The 19,336-nt window shown below is 45.5% G+C and overlaps 1 protein-coding gene across 1 annotated transcript in view; it reads left to right on the top strand.

Moving 5' to 3' along the window:
* The window catches only part of LOC122172549 (uncharacterized), a 67,207-nt gene extending 48,143 nt beyond the window's left edge, over positions 1-19,064 (top strand). Inside the window, exon 2 of the mRNA XM_065577501.1 lies at positions 2,791-19,064. Coding sequence (XP_065433573.1) covers positions 17,387-18,673 — 1,287 coding nt within the window. The 5' untranslated portion in view covers positions 2,791-17,386 and the 3' untranslated portion in view covers positions 18,674-19,064. The remainder of the gene's footprint in view (positions 1-2,790) is intronic.
* The last annotated feature ends 272 nt before the right edge of the window (positions 19,065-19,336 follow it).

The raw sequence follows: 19,336 nt of genomic DNA, 5'->3' as shown, positions 1-19,336 counted from the left end.
TGGAAAAAGTCTCTGTTCTTTCCTACCAGATCGCTGTGTTTTGTTTCCACCCGGCCCCGCCCTGACTCCGCCCCCTCCCTGCCCCTATTGGACCCCTCCCCAAATCCCTGCCCCGCCCCTCCCTGCCCCTATTGGACCCCTTCCCAAATCCCCGCCCGACTCCGCCCCCTCTCTGCCTCTATTGGACCCCTCCCCAAATCCCCGCCCTGGCCCCGCCTCTTCCCCAGCGCACCTCGTTCCTTTCCCTTCCTCCCCCCTCCCTCCCAGCTTGCTGCGAATCAGCTGTTTCGCGGCGCAAGCCCTGGGAGCCAGGGGGAGAAGCAGAACGTGGCAGCGCGCTCAGCGGTGGTGGTGAGCTGGGCGAGGACCGAGGAGCTGGGCTGCCAATTTTCCCCGTGTGCGCTCCAGCCCTGGAGCACCCAGGGAGTCGGCACCTAAGGCGCCACTTTTGCAGAATGTGGTCAGTGGGGGAGCGTCCGCTCCCCCTGCTCCCCGCCAGCTACACTCCTGCCTCACATCCTGAAACACTTTAAGTCAGGATTGTCACAATGAGGACTCTGAGGCCTGGTCTACACTACAAAGTTACAGAGTAGCAGCCGTGTTAGTCTGTATCCGCAAAAAGAAGAACAGGAGGACTTGTGGCACCTTAGAGACTAACAAATTTATTAGAGCATAAGCTTTCGTGGACTACAGCCCACTTCTTCGGATGCATATAGAATGGAACATATATTGAGGAGATATATATACACACAGACAGAGAGCATAAACAGGTGGGAGTTGTCTTACCACTTCTGAGAGGCCAATTAATTAAGAGAAAACAAACTTTTGAAGTGATAATCAAGCTAGCTCAGTACAGACAGTTAGATACGAAAGCTTATGCTCTAATAAATTTGTTAGTCTCTAAGGTGCCACAAGTCCTCCTGTTCTTCTTTTTACTACAAAGTTAGGTCAACATAAGCTGAGTTAGGTCAATTTAATAATATATATGTCTACGCTACCGAGTCCCTTCTGCCGACCTAAAGGGTCTGTAAAGTCAACTTCTGTACTGCACCTCTGCGAGAAGTGTAGCGCTTGATTTGAAAACCACTGGTTGACATGGGGATAGTGTAGACGGTGCGTTGTGTAATGCAAATGAATTGGCTTCCAGGAGGTATCCCACAGTACTCTCCTGTGACCGCTCTGGAGAGCACTTTCAACTCCAAGGCATGTCAGCCAGGTACACAGGAAACAGCTGTCCCTCTGTTAAAGCCCCGGGAATTTTTGAATTTTTATTTCCTGTTTGATCAGAGTGGAGAGCTCGTCAGCACAGCTGATCAGGGATGCTCAAGGCTGCAAACGCGCTCCAGCATGGAATACACAGGAGATGCTGGAACTTATTGCATTGTGGGGAGAAGAGTCTGTGCAGGCAGAGCTCCAATCCAGCAGAAGAAACGCTAACATCTATGCTAAAACTGTGGGGGACATGGGGGAGAAGGGCTACACCAGGGACACGCAGCAGTGCCATGTGAAAATAAAGGAGCTTTGGCAAGAGTACCAGAAGGCAAGGGAGGTGAACTGTCGTTCTGGTTCCGAGTCACAGACATGCCGTTTCTATGAGGACCTGCATGCGATTCTTAGCGGTGACCCCACCACTATCCCAAAATACTCTGTGGATAGCTCCCAGGAGCCCCAGGCAACCTCGAGCAAGAACGAGGAGGACATTGTTGACGAGGAGGAGGAGAATGTGAGGCAAGCAAGTGGAAGATCCATTCTCCCCAACAGCCAAGAACTTTTTTTAACTCTGGAGCCCATCCTCTCACAGGACCAATTGTTGTCAGTGTGTGATGCTGGGGAAGGCACATGTGTTGAGTACACATTGTAGGGGTTACATGCTGTTATTTTTAATGTTGAATCTGAACAAAAAAAAGTATAGTGGTTATTGGTGGCTGCTCCAGCTACCCAGAGGGTGGTCTCCAAAAAAGACTGTTTATGTGCACGGGGATGGCTCTGGAATCCTCCATAGAGATCTCAAGGAAGCCTTCATGGAGCTACTTGGCAATACGTTGCAGAAGGTTTCTGGGAAGGGCTGCCTTATTTCGTCCACCCTGGTAGGCACTGTTCCACACCACTCAGGTATTAACTCTTCTGGCATCATTGCGGCACGCAGCATTGTACCATAAGGACCAGGTCTGCACCCACGTGCTTACAACATCTGCTCCCTTTCCACCTCAGGAGAGTGATATTGCATATGGTCACCTAGGGGAAATGGGGGAACTTTTTAAATGCTAGCCCTTAAACCGCAAGCAATTTGACAAGTAATCCGTCCCGTTTGGTGAATTCTGGGTCACACTTTCTAAGCGTGCCTTGGTTGTGGTCGGAAGGGATCACTGCGTATTGCAACCAGCATTTAAAAAATTGGGGGGGGGGGTGCTTCCTGTTTGTCTCCCTTTCCCCCCCAACCCAGTGCTGCTTTTGTAACAATCAAACTATTTGCGGGGATTTACACTGATGCTTGTCCTTAAGCATCATCCGGGTTGCTTGGGGGAGGGGGGCTTTTCTGAGGTTGGAACCACTGATCAGAAGGATGTCTTCACAAAAGCTGCAGCAGAAGACCTCTCGCCCATGCCTTGTGGCCTTACTTACCATGGCTGGAGCAGCAAACTGACTCTTGGAGTAGCCAGCGGTTGTGATTACGTTGTCACTTGCAGGGAAGTGCATTGAGGGGTGGTTCTTTTATAAAAAGAATTAACCTTGCACCAGAAACAATGTATGCACTGTCAATGCTACCCTTGTGCTTTGTATTCTTTGCAGCTGAAACCTTGTCTGCTGGCACATCCTCCACACTGGGACAATCCTCCATGCCAGAACAAACACTTTCCCAGATTAAATGGTGGAAAAAGAAGACTTTGGGAGGACGTGTTCAATGAGTTAATGCGCGCCTCTGAGAGTGACAGGACAGAGCTCAGCGCATGGAGGATTGCACTGTCCGACAGCCGAACAAGGACAGCAAGGACAGGAGAGCATGCAGGGAACATGAGCGTGACACACAGGACGAGATGGTGCAGATTATGAGGGAGCAAACAGACATGTTGAGGTGTCTGGTTGAAGTTCAAGAAAGGCAGCTGGATGCTAGAGTCCCCCTGCAGCCTATGCTGAACCTGCTGCCATCGTCGCCAAGTTCCACATCCTTCTCCTCCCCCAGAGGTCTTAGGATGAGGGCAGTGGGGATGAGGGGGTCCGTATCTCTTGCACTAAACTCCAGGGAAGGGTACAAGGACCAGAAGGTGCACGTTCCCACACCTTTGATCATAATTGCAGTGCAATTGTAAGCATGCTGTCCTGGTTTCTTCTCTCCTCTCCCCCCACCAGTTTTAACCTGGGGCAAAAGGGCTGGTATCTTACTTTTGTTTGCTGTCTCTGTGTGTTTGTAAGCATAATAAAACTTAATGGATTGAGTAGAAAAGGCTTTTTATTCATTCAGCACACTGTGGGTAGTGGGGGTGGAGTTTACAGGGAAGAAAATGCAATGAAGGGGACTGCTTGGTAAGGAACAACACACCTAAGTGTAACATTACTGTTGGTAATTTCTGAAACTAGTTTTCACAGCCTCATGGAGACGCAGAGCCCCTCAGTGTCCTCTTCTTATTGCCCTGGTGATCTGGCTGCTCAAAATTGGCTGCCAGGCGGTCTGCCTCAACCCCACACTCTGCCAGAAACTTTTCTCCCTTTGTTTCACAGATATTATGGAGCACACAGCAGGCAGCAAGAACAATGCTTTCACAATTGCTTTCACAGAGGTCTAACCTAGTAAGCAAACAACGCCAGCGGCCTTTAAACGTCCAAAGGTACATTCCACCACCATTCTGCACTTGGTCAGCCTATGGTTGAACTGCTGTCCAGGCTGCCTGTGTATGGCTTCATGAGCCATGGGAGCAAGGTTTGGCTGGGTCGCCCAGGATCACGACTGGCATTTCAACATCACCAATGGGTTTTTTTGAAGTCTGGAAAGAAAGTCCCTGCTTGCAGCTTTCCGAACAGACCGGAGTTCCTAAAGATGCATGCATCATGCACCTTTCCCCCTCATTCCATGTTGATGTTGGTGAAACAGTCCCTGTGATCCACCAGCACTTGCAACACCATTGAGAAGTACTCCTTTCTGTTTATGTACTCTTTGGCAAGGTGGTCTGGTGCCAAGATAGGGATATGCTTTCCCCCTCTATTGCCCCACTGCAGTTAGTGGATCGTTTTGCCGTGATGGGGTTCCCTATGTCCTGCACGTTGCCCAGAGTCACTACCCTTCTTAACAGAAGTCTAATGATTGCCCTGGCAACTTGGATCACAATAGATCCCACGGTAGATTTACCCTCTCTGAATTTATTCTCCACTGTTCGGTAGCAGTCTGGCGTTGTAAGCTTCCACAGAGCTATCACCACTTGCTTCTCAACTGTCAGAGCAGCTCTCATTTTACTATTGCTGCACTTCAGGGTTGGGGAAAGCTCTTCACACAGTTCCATGAAAGTGGCCTTACACATTTGAAAGTTCTGTAGTCACTGCTCATCATCCCATAGCTGCTTAACTATGCGGTCCCACCAGCCACTGTTTGTTTCCCGGGCCCAGAAATGGTGTTCCACCATGTCAAGGTGATGTGTGACTCGCCAGCATCTGTGAATTGCTCTAGTTCATGGCTTCCAGCAGGCCTGCTTGCGTGGCATCACATTGTTCCATGCAGTGGCTCCTGCTTTGGCTGAGTAAATACTGCAGGATAAGGCATGAGGTGTTTGTAATGCCTTTTAACAACAGTGTACAGCTGAGCGGGTCCATGCTTGCCGTGCTGTGGTGTCTGCATGGGTAACCCAGGCTTAGGAAAAAAGGTGCTTAGGTGCGAAAAAGGCTTGGTTTCTTTGCCATTGATTTCAGGGAGGGAGGGAGGTAAGTGCATCATGGGAGGCTAACATCATGTTCCCATAACCATCTGCGCAAATGTTTTGATCCCATGAGGCATTGCAAGCCCAACCCAAAATTCCACTTGGCTACAAGCACTGTGGGATAGCTACCTTCAAAAAAAATGTTAACTATCATACTTTATGGGTGGTAACCTGTGAAATGTCACATTTGTATAGTAGTATATGGCCTTATATTCTCTAGACTTCAGACACTAGAGGGTGATGTGATTTCATGAGCTTGAGTAGGTCTGACATTCCACAGAGTAGAGGGCAACATAGCTATACAGAGAAGAGGCATACAACTATGTTATTATATTGATGTTAATGTCATTTTATTTATTGTACACAGATATGAAATTTAATACAATCTTATTGATATTAAGATAAGATTACCTGATTTCTGTTTACTCTGGCAGCCTCAAAATAAATAAGTTCTCAAAATGTTTGACATGATAACTAGCAGTGACAGATTGCACATGCTGAGGTATAACACCTATTTAATCCTAAATCTGGTATGATGGAAGTTAACTGGAGATAAAATATTGGATTCCACTTAACATTTCAAGGATGTTTTTGTTTTGTTTGACAACTAAATATCTAGTATAAAAGGGAAATGTAGAGAGCCAGCACCCCAGAGTAATTAAGAATGTGAGGTAAAATACTATAGATTTATTTTTTTTAAATTCTGTAATGAGTGAGTACATAAATATTTTGCAGAAACAGTTTTCTAACTAATTTTAGAATTGTTGATATTGTTTTGATGGAAACATTTGTTTTAAAATATACTTAAGATGTTTTAGTTGGCTTCCATACAAGCAGAATTTGGGCTTTCCAATCATAACACTATAAATGTCAGAGAGTTTATTCCTCTAGATGATTAAATCATAAAGCTCATTTTATCACTTTCTAATTGGATATGCCACAGTTAGTCATATGATTTACAGTGTATTTATGGCAAATTGGGAAGCTTATTGAGTTGCTGTTTAGAACCACTAATAGAATAATGTGTATTTTATATTATTAAAGTTCTGGCAACAGTATGGGGAATACAGTGAGTCTTTCTGTGCCTTCAAGCAAACTGTTAATCAGTACACCAAGATGCAAAATTAGAAGAAAAATGGAACTGTCTCTCAAGTTCCTCCCTTCTACCTTGATCTTTTAAATTTTTGGAGAATAATTGAAATGTGAACACGAGACCCAGATGAAGCATGGATAGGTGCTATATAAGTTCCCCAAACAGTACTGCATATACCCTTCAATCCTCATTTGCAACAGGCCTCACTATCCAGAATTGAGAATTTTCAAAGTGTTCTGTTAGTTATTCTGAATTGCTTTGTGTGGCTTTTTTTTAAATGACACAATCACTAGAGGTGCATTTGGTCCAACAAACCTATTTTGCTAGTGAGTTAAGCAAGAATGTGATAACAGGTCCCCAGATGTTAGAGGGTAACACATCAACTTGACTACATCATGTAACCAATTAGGAGTCTTAATACTGCTTTTGTAGCTGAATAACAAGAGGTCCCAGAAGCTTGTATTTGAGTCCTAGTTCCTCACTAAGGTATTGCATTGCTTGCTTTTTTCTATTAAAGGGTTTTTCTAGTATCTTCAAGAAGATAACTCCTATCTGGCCTTGATTTTCACTCCCCACCTCCAGAAAGAGTGGTTCAAGTAGTTGCAGTTGCCCATTCTGTGTGCCTAGTTTACAATTGTCAGAGATTTTTTTTCCTGCAGCAGTACCAGTCGGGGAGACATGAGTGTCCTCTGCTCCCTCGTGCCAAATGCATGTAGGTATAAAGGGTGGAACTGTCACCGATCCCTATCAGTTCCTCCTGATCATGATGGTTGTAGGAGCTGCTATCCTTGCATTTACAAGTCCTACCCTTTTTTGTGTAATATTACTTGTTCTGTTAGTTTTAGGCTAGTTTAGAGTTTTTGTACATAGTTTAACTATAAAAGTAAGTTTAGATAAGTGTTTAGGAGTGTGGATTTGCCAGTTCTTGTTTGGGTACCAGTACTAGACTCATGCCTTGTTCTCCTGGCTTCAAGTCCTATCGCTTAGGTAACAAATCTATGCCAGTGGGTGACCTGTGCCCCAGTTGCTATAGCTGTCGGGGGAGACTCATGTGAGTGATAAACGTCACATTGTAGAGGGTTCAAACTCCACTCAAAGAAAGACAGTTACTCCTGGGGGAATTCTGTGCCAAAAAATTAAAAATTCTCTGCACAATATTTTACAATTCTGCATATTTTATTTGTCAAAATAACACTATAAAATCATGCCACTATCAATTAGTTTGGTAGTTTATTTCAAAATACCTGTCAGCAAGTAGGTCTGTATCAATAAATACAACAAAAAGGATTCAGGAAATGTGTTTTGACAAACAGATTCCTTACAAGGCATATTAATACGGAACTCTGAGTAATAATTAATTTAACTACAATACAGAAACATATTTCCCGCACCCCTCAGAAGCAGTTCAAAGGCTTGGGGGAGTCAGGCATAATGGAAGAGCTAAGGGAAATGGAAGTAATTGCTATGAAGGAGCCTGGTTGTGAACTTGGAGGGTTGTTGAGGGTGGGTGGGAGAAGTATGGAACAGAGTTTTTTTGGGGTGGGGAGGGATAGTTAGGGAGCCTCCCCCATGCAGACCTTGGCTGACCCCTAGCCTCTCTCATTCAGTCAGGCACAACTGTCTCTGTCCCAATGTGTTCCTGCACCCCATCCCCATGTGTCCCTGTACCCCCACTCAGCCACACACCCCCTCTTCCATGTTTCCCTGCACTCCCTCCCCCATCCCCATGTGTCCCTGCACTCCCACTCAGCCACCTCTCCTCCCTCCATCCCCATATGTCCCTGCACCTCCACTCCCATTCAACCCATGCCCCAGTCTGTCTCCTCCTACTGGCCCTTCTGATCCCTAGTCTGTGACGCCCCCAGCAATTCCATGTGCCCTATGCTGTTCATCCCCCTATATCCTGTGCCTCCTAACCTGTCCCCATGGGTAGGGCACAGTGAGGAACGCAGCCTCTTCTCTTCCCTATCCATAGCTGGGGCTGCTCCCACCCAGGGCAGCTGCTCTGTGTTCTGGTGCCACAGCAACCCCTGATGGGCGCAAGGCATAACTGCAGCACTTCACTGGCAGAGTATATTTTCTGTGGAGAAAAAAAATTCTGTACAGGACATGAATTTTGCATGTGTGCAGTGGCGCAAAATTCCCCACAGGCACAATCCTTAAGTTAAGAGGGATCACTGACTCGAGCTTTGGATGGGCCCGTTGAGACCGATCCTTGAAAAGCTGACACAACTTTTGGCCAAGAGCCTTTTTCAGTGCCGTCTATGCCTAAAGCTTATGAGGCAGTTCAGGAATTGTTAAACCCGTTGGTACCAGTTTCCCCAACTATTCAGGACTCCCCCAGTACTGGGGTATAGTGTACACAGTTCTGGCTTCAGCCCTGACACACTGTTTGGTTCCAGTGGCAGCTACAGTTAGCACACCTCTCAAAAGGGTTCCATGTAGAGGGAAGCCAGCAACTGTTTTCAGGCTCCGTGCACAGGTACTATGGCGGAGAATGGTTTGGAAGAGTCATCTGAGGTAATGGATCAGAAGGAGACCCAATCAACCAGAAGGCATTGGTTGCATTGTCCTAGGGATGGGGGTTCCACGACCACCACTCCCAAGAGGAGGAGACTTATTGAGGGCATAGGAACAAACCATCCTGATCAGAAAGAATAGTAAATATGGCAGGCGACTAACCTGGCTTAACAGAGAAATCTTTGGTGAGCTTAAACACAAAAAGGAAGCTTATAAGAAGTGGAAACTTGGACAGATGACTAGGGAGGAATATAAAAATATTGCTCGGGCATGCAGGGGTGTAATCAGGAAGGCCAAAGCACAATTGGAATTGCTGTTAGCAAGGGATGTGATGGGTAACAAGACAGGTTTCTACAGGTATGTTAGCAACAAGAAGGAGGTCAGGGAAAGTGTGGGACCTTACTGAATAGGGGAAGCAACCTAGTGACAGATGATGTGGAAAAAGCTGAAGTACTCAATGTTTTTTTTGCCTCGGTTTTCATAGCCAAGGTCAGCTCCCAGACTGCTGCACTGGACAGCACAGTATGGGGAGGAGGTGAGCAGCCCTCAGTGGTGAAGAAACCTGGTTAAGGACTATTTAGAAACGCTGGAAGTGCACAAGTCCATGGGGCTGGATGCAATGCAACTGAGGGTGCTGAGGGAGTTGGCTGATGTGATTGCAGAGCCATTGGCCATTATCTTTGAAAACTCGTGGCGATCAGGGGAGGTCCCAGACGATTGGAAAAAGGGAAATATAGTGCCTATCTTTTAAAAAGTGAAGAAGGAGAATCTGGGAAACTACAGACTGATCAGTCTCACCTCAGTCCCTGGAAAAATCATGGAGCAAGTCCTCAAGGAATCCATTTTGAAGCATTTGGAGGACAGGAAAGTGATCAGGAACAGTCAGCATGGATTCACCAAGGGCAATTCATGCCTTACCAATCAGATTGCCTTCTGTGAAGGCTCTGTGGATGAGGGGAAAGCAGTGGATGTGTTGTTCCTTGACTTTAGCAAAGCTTTTGATACGGACTCCCACAGTACTCTTGCCAGCAAGTTAAAGAAGTATGGGCTGGATGAATGGACTATAAGGTGGATAGAAAGCTGGCTAGATTGTCGGGCTCAACGGATAGTGATCAATGACTCCATGTCTAGTTGGCAGCCGGTATCAAGCGGAGTGTCCCAAGGATCGGTGTTGGGGCCAGTTTTGTTCAAAACCTTCATTAATGATCTGGATGATGAGATGGATTGCACTCTCAGCAAGTTCATGGATGACACTAAGCTGGGGAGAGGTAGGTATGCTGAGGGTAGGAATAGGGTCCAGAGTGACCTAGACAAATTGGAGGATTGGGCCAAAAGAAATCTGATGAGGTTCAACAAGGACAAATGCAGAGTCCTGCACTTAGGATGGAAGAATCCCATGCCCTGCTACAGGCTGGGGCCTGACTGGCTAAGCGGCACTTCTGCAGAAAAGGACCTGGAGATTACAGTGGATGAGAAGCTGGATATGAGTTGACAGTGTGCCCTTGTTGCCAAGAAGGCTAACGGCATATTGGGCTGCATTAATAGGAGAATTGCCAGCAGATCGAGGGAAGTGATTATTCCCCTCTATGTGGCACTGGAGTATTGCATCCAGTTTTGGGCCCCCCACTACAGAAAGGATGTGGACAAATTGGGGAGAGTCCAGCGGAGGGCAGCAAAAATGATTAGGGGACTGTGGCACATGATTTATGAGGAGAGGGTGAGGGAACTGGGCTTATTTAGAAGAAGAGTGAGGGGGGATTTGATAGCAGCCTTCAACTCCTGAAGGGGGGTTCCAAAGAGGATGGAGCTAGGTTGTTCTCAGTGGTGGCAGATGACAGAACAAGGAGCAATGGTCTCAAATTGTAAAGGGGGAGGTCTAGGTTGGGTATTAGGAAAAACTATTTCACTAGGAGGGTGGTGAAGCACTGGAATGGGTTACCTCAGGAGGTGGTGGAATCTCCATCCTTAGAGGTTTTTAAGGCCCAGCTTGTCAAAGCCCTGGCTGGGATGATTTAGATGAGGTTGGTCCTGCTTTGAACAGGGAGTTGGACTAGATGACCTCCTGAGGTCTCTTCTAACTCTAATCTTCTATGATTCTATGAATGATCTTGCTAGTACCTCCATCTCTAGGCTTAGAACCAATGTCTGTGGTACCCATAGGGTCAGCTCCCCTTTGGTCAGGTGAAATGGAGTATTCATCAGACTGTGAGGTCAACTGTTATGCGTCTGGGAATGGGTAGGTTCAGCAGGCCTCATGGGGTACTTGCCCACTGTGGTATCAGCCACAGCGTCAGCATTCCAGGAACCAATGGTCTGGACATAACTGGGTTCCTTCTACATATCAGTGACCCTTTGGGAATCCTTGGGGCTTCCCTTTACAGCCTAGAGCATGTCTGCTCCCTTCCCATGATTCTACTACAGTTAGGTGGCAGGAGCATGTACAACAGGGTCAGCATCTGCACACCTTGGTACCAGAACTGGTACTATGCACAGGGAACTTCATTCTCTGGATTCTCTTGTGTAGGAATTGGAGGAATGTCCACCTCAACATCCCTTGTCCTCTTCTTTGTCACCTGATAAGGTGATAAGAGTCTGCTTCTTCCCCTCCTGATGATTATAGAACTCCTCATGACTTGTTGAAGAGGGTGGCTGCATCTCTGGATATCCAACCGAAAGAAATATAGGAAAAGTCACAAAACGTGGACGTTTTAGTCTTGGTGGGAACCTCTAGAGTAGCTCTCCCTATTAATGTGCCTATCCTGCTGTCTGTCAGGGTACTATGGGAGACCCTGTCTTCCCTGTCTCCTACTGCATAAAGGGTATAAAGAAGGTATTATGTCTCTTTGCAGGGCTTCCAAAGTTTTTAAGGCAATACTTCTCCAGTCTTCCTAGTAGTCTCTCCTGCTAATGAACAAGAGAGGCAGGGACAACAGGCCTTGATATTGAAGAGAAAGAAAGCTCTTGTGAAGGAAGCTTTATTCCACAGGGGGTCTACAGCTTAGAATCACAAACAAGAAGGCTCTCCTGTGTCAGTACATTTTAGACCGTGGGAGAAAATCTTGACATTTAAGGACAGGCTTCTGGACAAGGGAAAGCAGAAGTTCACTGCTATGGTTGAGGAAACCAAGTTCCTTGCCAGAACAGCCTTGCAGGCAAGTTGGGATGTGGCAGACTCTACAACTCGAGCTATGGCTTTTGCTATCAATGTGTGGCATTTCTCTTGGATGCAGTTGTCAGGTCTTCTCCCAAAGGTTCAACAAATTATCCAAGACCTCCCATTTGAAGGCCACTCACTCTTTTCTGAAAAGACTGATGGGAGGCTATGTAGTCTTAAGGATTCAAGGATGACCTTAAGTTTTTGGGATTTTAAATACCAGTGACAAAAAGAAAGCTGTTCCACCTGCAGCAGTCTCAATGGTTTCTGCCTTTCATGCCTCATATCCGAGACCTGGCCTGAAGCGGGGCAGAAGTCACAAGAGGTGTTGTCCTCCTCCCTCCTCTTCTGAAGTTGCCAGTCCATTTAAGCAAACTGGGTCCTCTGAACAAATATTTTGACCCATTAGTTGAGAGCAGAGTACTATAATTCCCCACCCCACTATTTGCCAACTGCCTATCCCACATTCTAAGGGCTTGGTCTTGCATCACCATGGATCAGTAGGTCCTAAGCATGGTGGAACTGGGATACACCCTTCAATTAGTTTCTATCCCTCCTTCCCACCCCTTTACCCATCCCTCTTCAGGGACCAGTCTGACAAGAACATGCTCTTTCAGGAGGTCCAGCCTCTCCTCCTCATGGGAGCCATAGAGGAAGTTCCCATGTTGCTCAGGAGAAGGGATTTTGCCTGATATTTCCTAATCCTGAAAGTGAAGGGAGGTCTCAGGCCTATTTTAGTTTTAAGACAGCTAAACAAATTCCTAAAGAAAATAAAATTCTGGATGGTCCCTGTAGCTTCTGTTATCTCTTCCTAGATCTCGGGGCCTGTTATGCCGTCCTTGTCTTAAAGGATGCTTATTTTCACATGGCAATTCACAAAAGACACCGAAAATTCCACAGGATCATGGTTCAATGGATCCAACTACGAATTCACAGTGCTGCCCTTTGGCCTATCAGCAGCTCCTTGCATGTTCAAGAAGTGCATGGCTGTGGTAGCGGGATTCCTGCGAAAGTCAAGAGTCCATGTAGTCCCTTACCTAGATGAATAGCTTAGTAAGAGGCCGGTCCAGGTCTCAGGTACTGTCCAGAATGGTCACTATACAGTCCATCTTCGACGTGTTGGGGCGCCTACCAATATGGAGAAATCTACTCTGACTCCAGTACAGAGAACATAATTTATTGGAGCAGTCCTGGACTCTACAGAGGCTGAGATTTTCCTGCTGGGGTTGAAATTCCAAACAATATGGGTCATTGCCCTAGATCTAAAAGCACATCCTGTACAAAACTGCCTCAAGCTTCTAGGGCACATGGCGGCGTGCATTTATGTGGTGCAGCATACCAGGCTGCACTGCAGGCACCTACAAGGCTGGGTAACCTTGGTGTATTCACCAGCCTGTCGTCATATGAACATGGTGGTTCAGGTACCTACCCATGTCTTGTCCTCCCTAACTTGGTGGATAAAGCCCTAAAATCTTTGCATGGGAGTCCCCTTTGCTCCTCCACAACAGATACTCACCCTAGTCACAGATGCATCAGGTCTAGAATGGGGAAGTCACTTAAGTCCCTTTCAGACACAAGATTTTGATCTATCCAAGATCTAAAGCTCCATATAAATGTCGTCACTGTTGGCGATCCGTTTGGCTTGCATGGTGTTCCTTCTACATATCAATGGGGCAGAATTTGTTGATGCTCACAGAAAACACAGCAGCCATGTTCTATGTAAACGAAGAGGGGAGCCCAGTCGACAAAGTTATGCTAAGAAGTGATTCTGCTTTGGAATTTCTGCATCACCAGTTCCATCAGCCTGAAAGCTGCTTACCTTTCAGGGGTTAAGAATGTTCTGGCAGAGCACCTAAGAAGGTCATTTACAAGTCACCACAAGTGGCCTCTTTGTCCAGATGTGTCTGAATCCATTTTCCAGCTGTGGGGAACATCCCAAGTGGACCTGTTTGCAACAAGAGCAGACAAAAACGTCATTTTTGTTTGTTTGTTTTGTTCCCCAGTGGGCCACAGCCTGGGTTCACAGACATTGTCAAATGCATTCCTGTCTGAATGACTTCCCTCCAATTCCGCTTCTGCCCACAGTCTTGTTCAAAGTCAAACAAGATTGTGCTCACCTTATATTTATGGCTCCGCATAGCCCTATCAATGTTGGTTCTCAACATTACCAGCCCAATTGGTCAGATCTCCACTATCACTCCCGTGGGATGCAGATATAATCTCCCAGGACCCTGACTGTCTCCTTCCTCTAAACCTCCATCTGACAGTGTGGAGCTTCCTGTCTGACATCCTTTGAAGGAGGTTGTGCTAAGGGAGTGCAGAAAGTTCTTTTAAATAGTAGAAAGCCTTCAAGTAGGACTACTTACCTTGTTAATTTGAAGAGATTCTTCATTTGGTCCAGAGAGGAAGGTATTTCCCCAGCTTGAGCTCCTATTCAGCATATGTTGGACTATCTCTTGTTCCTGAAACAACAGGGGTTAGCTGTCAGTACCATCAGAGTCCATCTAGCCGCAATCTCAGGTTTCCACTGTCCCGTGGATAATTGCTTGCTTTTTCCAATCCTATGTTCGTTAGATTTCTGAAGGGTTTTGACAGATTATATCCGCAGGTATACAGCTTGGTTCCCCTGTGGAACTTAAATTTAGTTCTAGTGAAGTTGATGAGTCCCCCTTTTGAGCCACTGGTAACCTGTTCTCTGTTGTATCTTTCGATGAAGGTGGCTTTTTTGATTACTATTACCTAAGCTAGGAGAGTAGGGGAATTGTAAGCCTTAGTATCAGAATCTCCTAATATGATGATCTTTAGAGACACGGTTTACCTTTGACCTCACCTGAAGTTCCTGACTACAGTTGCAACTGTTCGTTGTGGTTTTGGGCAGAATGACAGGCCATCCAATGGCTACCCAAAGGATCTCTGCCTGGATTTCCAGATGTATGCTACCGTTAGGCTGATATAGCACCCTTAGTTAGAGTGTTGACCCATTCTACTAGATTTCAGGGCGCTTCTGAGGCCTTTCTGGTATGTGTACCCAACTTGGACATTTGTAAGGCAGCAACCAGGTCATCAATCCATACGTTTGCCTCTCACTACACCGTCTCTCATCAATATAGAGATTATGCCAGTTTTGCACGTGTGGTCCTACAATCCCTGTTGAAGTAGATGCCAAGCCAGCCTCCAGTTTGAAATGCTTGTGAGTCACCTTTATTGGACTGGATATGTGCAATCACTTGAATAAGAAATGGTTACTAACTTGTTTCTGTAACTATTGTTCTTCGAGATGTGTTGCACATGTCCATTCTAGGAGCCTGCTTCCTCCCCCTCGCTATCAGAGCCTTTCTGGTAGAAGGAACTGAGGAGAGCTGGTGCAGCTCTGCCCTTTATACTGCCTGCAATAGTGTGAGGCAGGGAAGGAAATGGCTATGGAAAAGAATGAAGGTTAACTATTTAAAAATAAAACAAAACAAAAAAACCTGCTTAGTATTTTTGTATTTCTCATAAGCCTCATCAAGCACATCTCTTAAATAGCTTTGGCCTGTGGGGCTAGATTGTGGTTTAAAGGCCTTTCACAATTTAGGGCTTGTCTACACCACGGGGGTAAGTCGACCTAAGTTACGCTCCTCCATCTACGTGAATAATGTAGCTAGAGTCGACATAACTTAGGTCGACTTACCCCGGTGTCATCACTATGCTGCATCTATGGGAGATGCTCTCCAGTTGACTTCTCTTTTCTCTGAGAGCTGGAGTACCGGGGTCGACCGGAGAGCGCTCTGCCATCGATTTAGCAGGTCTTCACTAGACCCGCTAAATCGATTACTGCTGCATTGATTGCAGCAGCGTTGATCTTCCAGTAGTGGAGACCAGTCCTTAGCCTTGCCCTACCAGCTTGATCCTGTAATTTACAGTGATGTTGACTGCCACGTTTGTTCCACTAACAATTCCATCCTTTCCCATTCATCAGTCAGTTTACACTTTCTCCAATGTAGCACTTTATACAGTGATTTAATTAGACTTATAATGACATAATGGTGACCATCAAGCAGCATAAACATAGTCTGATATAATATATATATAATTAACTCAAATGTGCCTGCCAGTTGTACGTCATCTGTAAGGTGAAAATTTTGTCATGTTATTTTTAGTAAAAGTCATGGGCAGGTTGTGGGCAATAAACAAAAATTCATGGAAGACCATGACCTCTCTGTGACTTTTACTAAAAATAATGGTGGGGGGGTGGGCTGACAGGGGGATGACTGAAACTCAAGCAGCGGAGAAGAGAGCCCAAGCCCCCTGCCGCAGCCCAAACGGCTTGGAGCTCCAGGGTCCTCCCATTGCCCACGGCGGCTGACAGCTGACTGCTTGCTGCGGCTTGGCGCTCTGGGGCCCCCCCCCCCCCCGCCATAGTGGCTTGGTGCTCGGCCCCCTCGCAGTGGCTGATGGCTCTGGGGGCCCTCTGCTGCCTGCGACGGCTGATGGCTCTGGGGGCTGCCCACGGTGGCTGACACCTCTGGCCTTGCTACCCTGTGTCTGAGGCGGAAAATGTCACAGCGGTCACTGAAAGTATAGAATCAGTGACTTCTGTGACATAATCTTATCCTTGGTCATCTGGATAAACTAAAGAGCTTAACTCTAGATCACCCGATGTTACGCCCTCCAACTTCTCTACCATTTTGAATGTCCAGTTTAAGAAAAAGATGAAAAGCAATGGTGATTTCATGCCCTCTTGTCCTATACCAAACTTTGGCTTGGACCTCTTACTTAATTTTCCACCAAGTCTTAGAGCACTTCAGGAGTCTTCATGCATAACTTTTATAATAGTATTTATTGTATCTGGAACGCCATATGATTTTACTACTCCCCGTAATGCTTCCCTCCAAACCGAATTAAATGCCTTCATGAAGTCGATGAAAACAGCAAAAATCTTTAATCCCCATAATCATACAATAAATGCCAAGAAGACAAAGTGGTTGTATCTTGGAGGAGGAATGATAGATAAAGTGTTGAAATGCAGCTGCAGTAAAGTCATAGAACAAGTAAAATCTTGTGTACATAGGAATCTTGGTCAGTGCTGATGGTCCCATCAAGGATGAGGTTTAGAAGGAGATATGCTTTAGCTATAAGTGCTGCACAGCAGTTGATGAAATTATGGACTGATAACGCGGCTCTACAGCCAAAATGCTTCTGAAATAAATGTAGTCAAACTTTACTAATTCTGGGTCACTGAGAACGAAAATGATGCTTAAAATTGTTGATTGGCTCTAGTTTTCAAGATATGCTATTGGGTCAGTATATACGACCCTTGACTTTGGAATGGCGGAGGATAAGTGAGTTATAAAGGGAAGGGATCTCAATTTAAACCGGAAATGACTAAAATATATCTTTGACTGGATCTATGAATAAATCTATGACTGGGTTTGGACAGTACTTGCTTTTTAGGCAAAACAATGGATGATGTCAAGTATCAGGGGGTAGCCGTGTTAGTCTGTATCTACAAAATGAATGATGCAATCTGAAGCTGGTATTGCGTCATACACGATATGAATTGCATCATGTTATTCCTAGAAGTCATGAATGATGCAATCATAATGAAGCTTACATCACTCTGCTGAATAAATTGCCCTATATCAGCTCTAGAAATCGTACAGGGTTGTGGTCTCTTATTTGTCAGTGTTTGATTTTGCAAAGGGACACATTTCTGTTTAGCCAAAGTGAGCAGAGATGCCTCGTACTTGTGTGAACAGTGCAGATAACTTCTGCTATGTTGGTGGTGAAGTGACTTTTGCATCACAAAAGCGCAGTATAACCACTATGGTTAAGAAAGCCTATCACCTTTATTTTGGCTGCAAAATTGGAGATCAGGACAAGAGGTGGGCCCCACACATATGCTGCAACACTTGTGCAACAAATCTTCGCCAGTGGTTGAACAGGAAAAGGAAATCTATGCCTTTTGCAGTGCCAATGATTTGGAGAGAGCCAACAGATCATACCAGCAATTGTTACTTCTGCATGGTGCCTCCACTTGGGAAAGGTGTGTCAAAGAAGAAAAAGTGGACTGTGCATTATCTAAACATTCCATCAGCTATATGCCCAGTACCTCACGGAGAAGGTCTGCCGGTTCCTGATGCACCAGAATCATTCTCACTTGAGTCAGACGAGGAAGAGGATGAAATTTCTGGTCCTGAACCATCAATGTCAAAGGACCCACATTTTCTCCCATCCTCCTCCTCTGAACCACACCTCATAACACAAGGTGAACTGACTGACCTTGTCAGGGATTTGGAACTACCCGAGAGTAAGGCAGAGCTGTTGGGCTCCAGACTACAGCAGTGGAATCTCCTGGCAGGTGATGTTAGGGTTTCCATGTTCCGTGACCGTCAAAAGGATTTTGTCCCATTCTTCTTCATGGAAGGTGAACTTGTAGCCTGCAACAACATTGATGGTGTGTTGGCAGCCTTCAACATCGTTCACGATCCAGATGAGTGGAGACTGTTCATTGATTCATCGAAGACGAGTTTTAAAGCTGTTTTACTGCATACTGGCAATGTTTTGCCATCAATTCCAGTTGGTCATGCAGTCCATATGAAGGAAACCTATGACAACATGAAACAACTTTTGAGGTGCATAAACTATGACCAACATCAGTGGCAGCTTTGTGGCGATTTGAAGGTTGTTGCTCTCTTGCTTGGTCTGCAGACTGGATACACAAAGTACTGCTGTTTTCTCTGCGAATGGGATAGTCGTGCAAGAGATTCCCACTACATCAAGAAAGATTGGCCACTCCGACAGTCATTGGAGCCTGGGAGGAAAAGTGTTCAGCATCCACCACTTGTTGAATCAAGGAAGATTTTGTTACCACCCTTACACATCAAGCTGGGTCTGATGAAGAACTTTGTCAAGGCCATTGACAAAACACAAGCAGCTTTCAAGTACCTCCGTGGAAAATTTCCAAGGTTAAGTGAAGCTAAGATAAAGGAAGGTGTCTTTGTTGGTCCTCAGATTCGTTAACTTCTTCGAGATGATGCATTTGACCATGCACTGCGTGTCAAGGAAAAGACGGCATGGAAAGCCTTCCAGTTAGTGGCAATAAATTTTCTCGGAAACAACAAGGCAGACAACTACAGGTTGTCCTTGTCCTCAAGGCATACAAAGCCTTGGTTGCAACGTGTCACTAAAGATACATTTTTTGCACTCTCATCTAGATTTTTTTCCACCGAACTGCGGAGCAGTGAGCGACGAGCACGGCGAGCGATTTCACCAGGACATTGCAACAATGGAGAAATGCAATCAGGGCAAATGGAGCCCATCAATGCTTGCAGACTATTGCTGGACAGTGACAAGAGATGCTCCATTTAATGAATACAAGAGACAAGCCAAGAAGCGCCAAGTAGACATTGAATAGGACTAAACTATGTACATAATACTTTTTTGCCTTTTGTTTCATAATAAATTTTATTTATATAACCCTTTTGCTGATTTTTAAAGTGTTACATAAACAGGATAGGTGAAATATTATCATGTAAAGCAACCATAAACACATGAAAAGACCTAGGTTTACAATTTATGATTAAAACTCTACTATCTACACAATATACATAGACACAAAATGTAAAAACTTAAATATTTTAGAAACCGTAGCCAATCAGTTGTTTTAATTGTCATATTTGAATT

The sequence above is a fragment of the Chrysemys picta genome, chromosome 24, assembly GCF_011386835.1.
Source record: "Chrysemys picta bellii isolate R12L10 chromosome 24, ASM1138683v2, whole genome shotgun sequence".
Taxonomy (NCBI): Eukaryota; Metazoa; Chordata; order Testudines; family Emydidae; genus Chrysemys; species Chrysemys picta.
This window is presented reverse-complemented; position numbering and strand designations above follow the sequence as displayed.